The 1,528-nt window shown below is 41.8% G+C and overlaps 1 protein-coding gene across 1 annotated transcript; it reads left to right on the forward strand.

Moving 5' to 3' along the window:
• Nucleotides 1-621: 621 nt before the first annotated feature.
• On the forward strand, nt 622-1,455 carry LOC140245470 (toll-like receptor 3). The gene has a single exon (XM_072325044.1). It carries the CDS (start codon nt 622-624, stop codon nt 1,453-1,455), a length of 834 nt encoding a protein of 277 aa, XP_072181145.1.
• Nucleotides 1,456-1,528: the final 73 nt, after the last annotated feature.

The raw sequence follows: 1,528 nt of genomic DNA on the forward strand, positions 1-1,528 counted from the left end.
AATATCTCTGAAGATACATTTGTCAAGCTCACTTCCCTAGGAAGTATTGATCTTTCTTATCAAATGCCACTAACACTTAATGGTACTTTTGCAAAATTAAGGCACGTCCAGCATTTAAGCCTGGTGGGAACGCAGATTCAGCTTTCATCAATGCATCAATTTACATATGCTAGCTCTATGAAAACACTTGTCATGTCAAGGGCGAAGTTGAGTGTCAGAGACCTGGTAAGTGAGCATCCAAATATGTCTGTCTTTATTGGGTTGGAAGCACTAACATTCCTCAATCTGTATGGAAATGATTTTGGAAACTTGAACCAATTCCCTTGGGTTTTCCAACCGTTACGTAAACTGCAAAAAATTAACCTAAGTAATACTCGTATCACCATTTTGACATCAGGTCTGTTTTCTCACCTTTCGTCTCTAACACACTTATGGCTGTATTCAAACAATGTCCAGGAAATTAACCCACATGCTTTTGAGGGACTTGTAATCTTACAGGAATTGCTTCTGCAGCATAATTTGATGTCTGCGTTTGACCAAAATCTACTCACTGACACGCCGAACCTCACACATTTGTACCTCCACAAAAATCAGCTCACTACAATTTCACCAAACACATTTATGCCAGAGACACTTGTGCGCCTTGATATCTCTAATAATCCTCTAGTATGTGACTGCAGCTTGGCATGGTTCCGAAATTGGCTCCAAACGACCAATGCTGATGTCTCCCCCGCTAATGAAACCCTATGTTCACAGAATTCTTTGAAACAATTTGTGAACCTGCCACTTGGAGAATTTCATCCAGGTGACTTCTGTGGAATCAACGCACCACTCATATATGGACTCATCTTAGGCAGTGTTTCAGTAACCTTTCTGGGACTTTTGATTTACAGGAAACGCTGGTGGCTGAAATACAAGATTTTCTTGCTTAAACTATTTGTCTTGGGTTATGAGCAACAAGAGGAACATGACCTACAGGCGGGTGACTATGAGTATCAGCTCAACATCATGTGCCATGATGATGATGATGACTGGGTTCATGGTGTCCTGAGACCTGCACTGGAAGAGAGGATGCCCCATCTCCAACGGGTTGCCTACGGCGATGAAGCTCTCAGGATTTCTATGTACTACGTTGATGCTGTCTACCACATCATCGACAACAGCTACAAGACTGTCTTGTTGCTTAGCAACCACTGTTCTGATGATGCCTGGTTCATCACCAAGGTCAGAGTGGCTCTGGAGCATGTGAATGAAACAGGACTTGACAAAGTCATCCTGGTATTTTTGGAGGACATACCAGATGAGCGGCTGCCATACCTGGTAAGACTCTTTCTGAGCAGAGACAGGCCTAACCTGCTCTGGACTGAGGACCCCGATGGTCAGAACTTGTTTTGGGCCTATTTTGAGAAGTGCATGCGGTCAAATCCACAGATTAATCATGTCCTTCCGATCTAAAAAAAAAATATAATAATGATAATAATAATGATGATAATGATAACAATTAATTAATCAAGATTTGATTCGAACA

Source organism: Diadema setosum, chromosome 22, assembly GCF_964275005.1.
Source record: "Diadema setosum chromosome 22, eeDiaSeto1, whole genome shotgun sequence".
NCBI lineage: Eukaryota > Metazoa > Echinodermata > Echinoidea > Diadematoida > Diadematidae > Diadema > Diadema setosum.

What these genes read in the sequence shown, in the direction of transcription:
- LOC140245470 (XM_072325044.1), top strand. Translation starts at nt 622, where the DNA reads ATGCCAGAGACACTTGTGCGCCTTGATATCTCTAATAATCCTCTAGTA.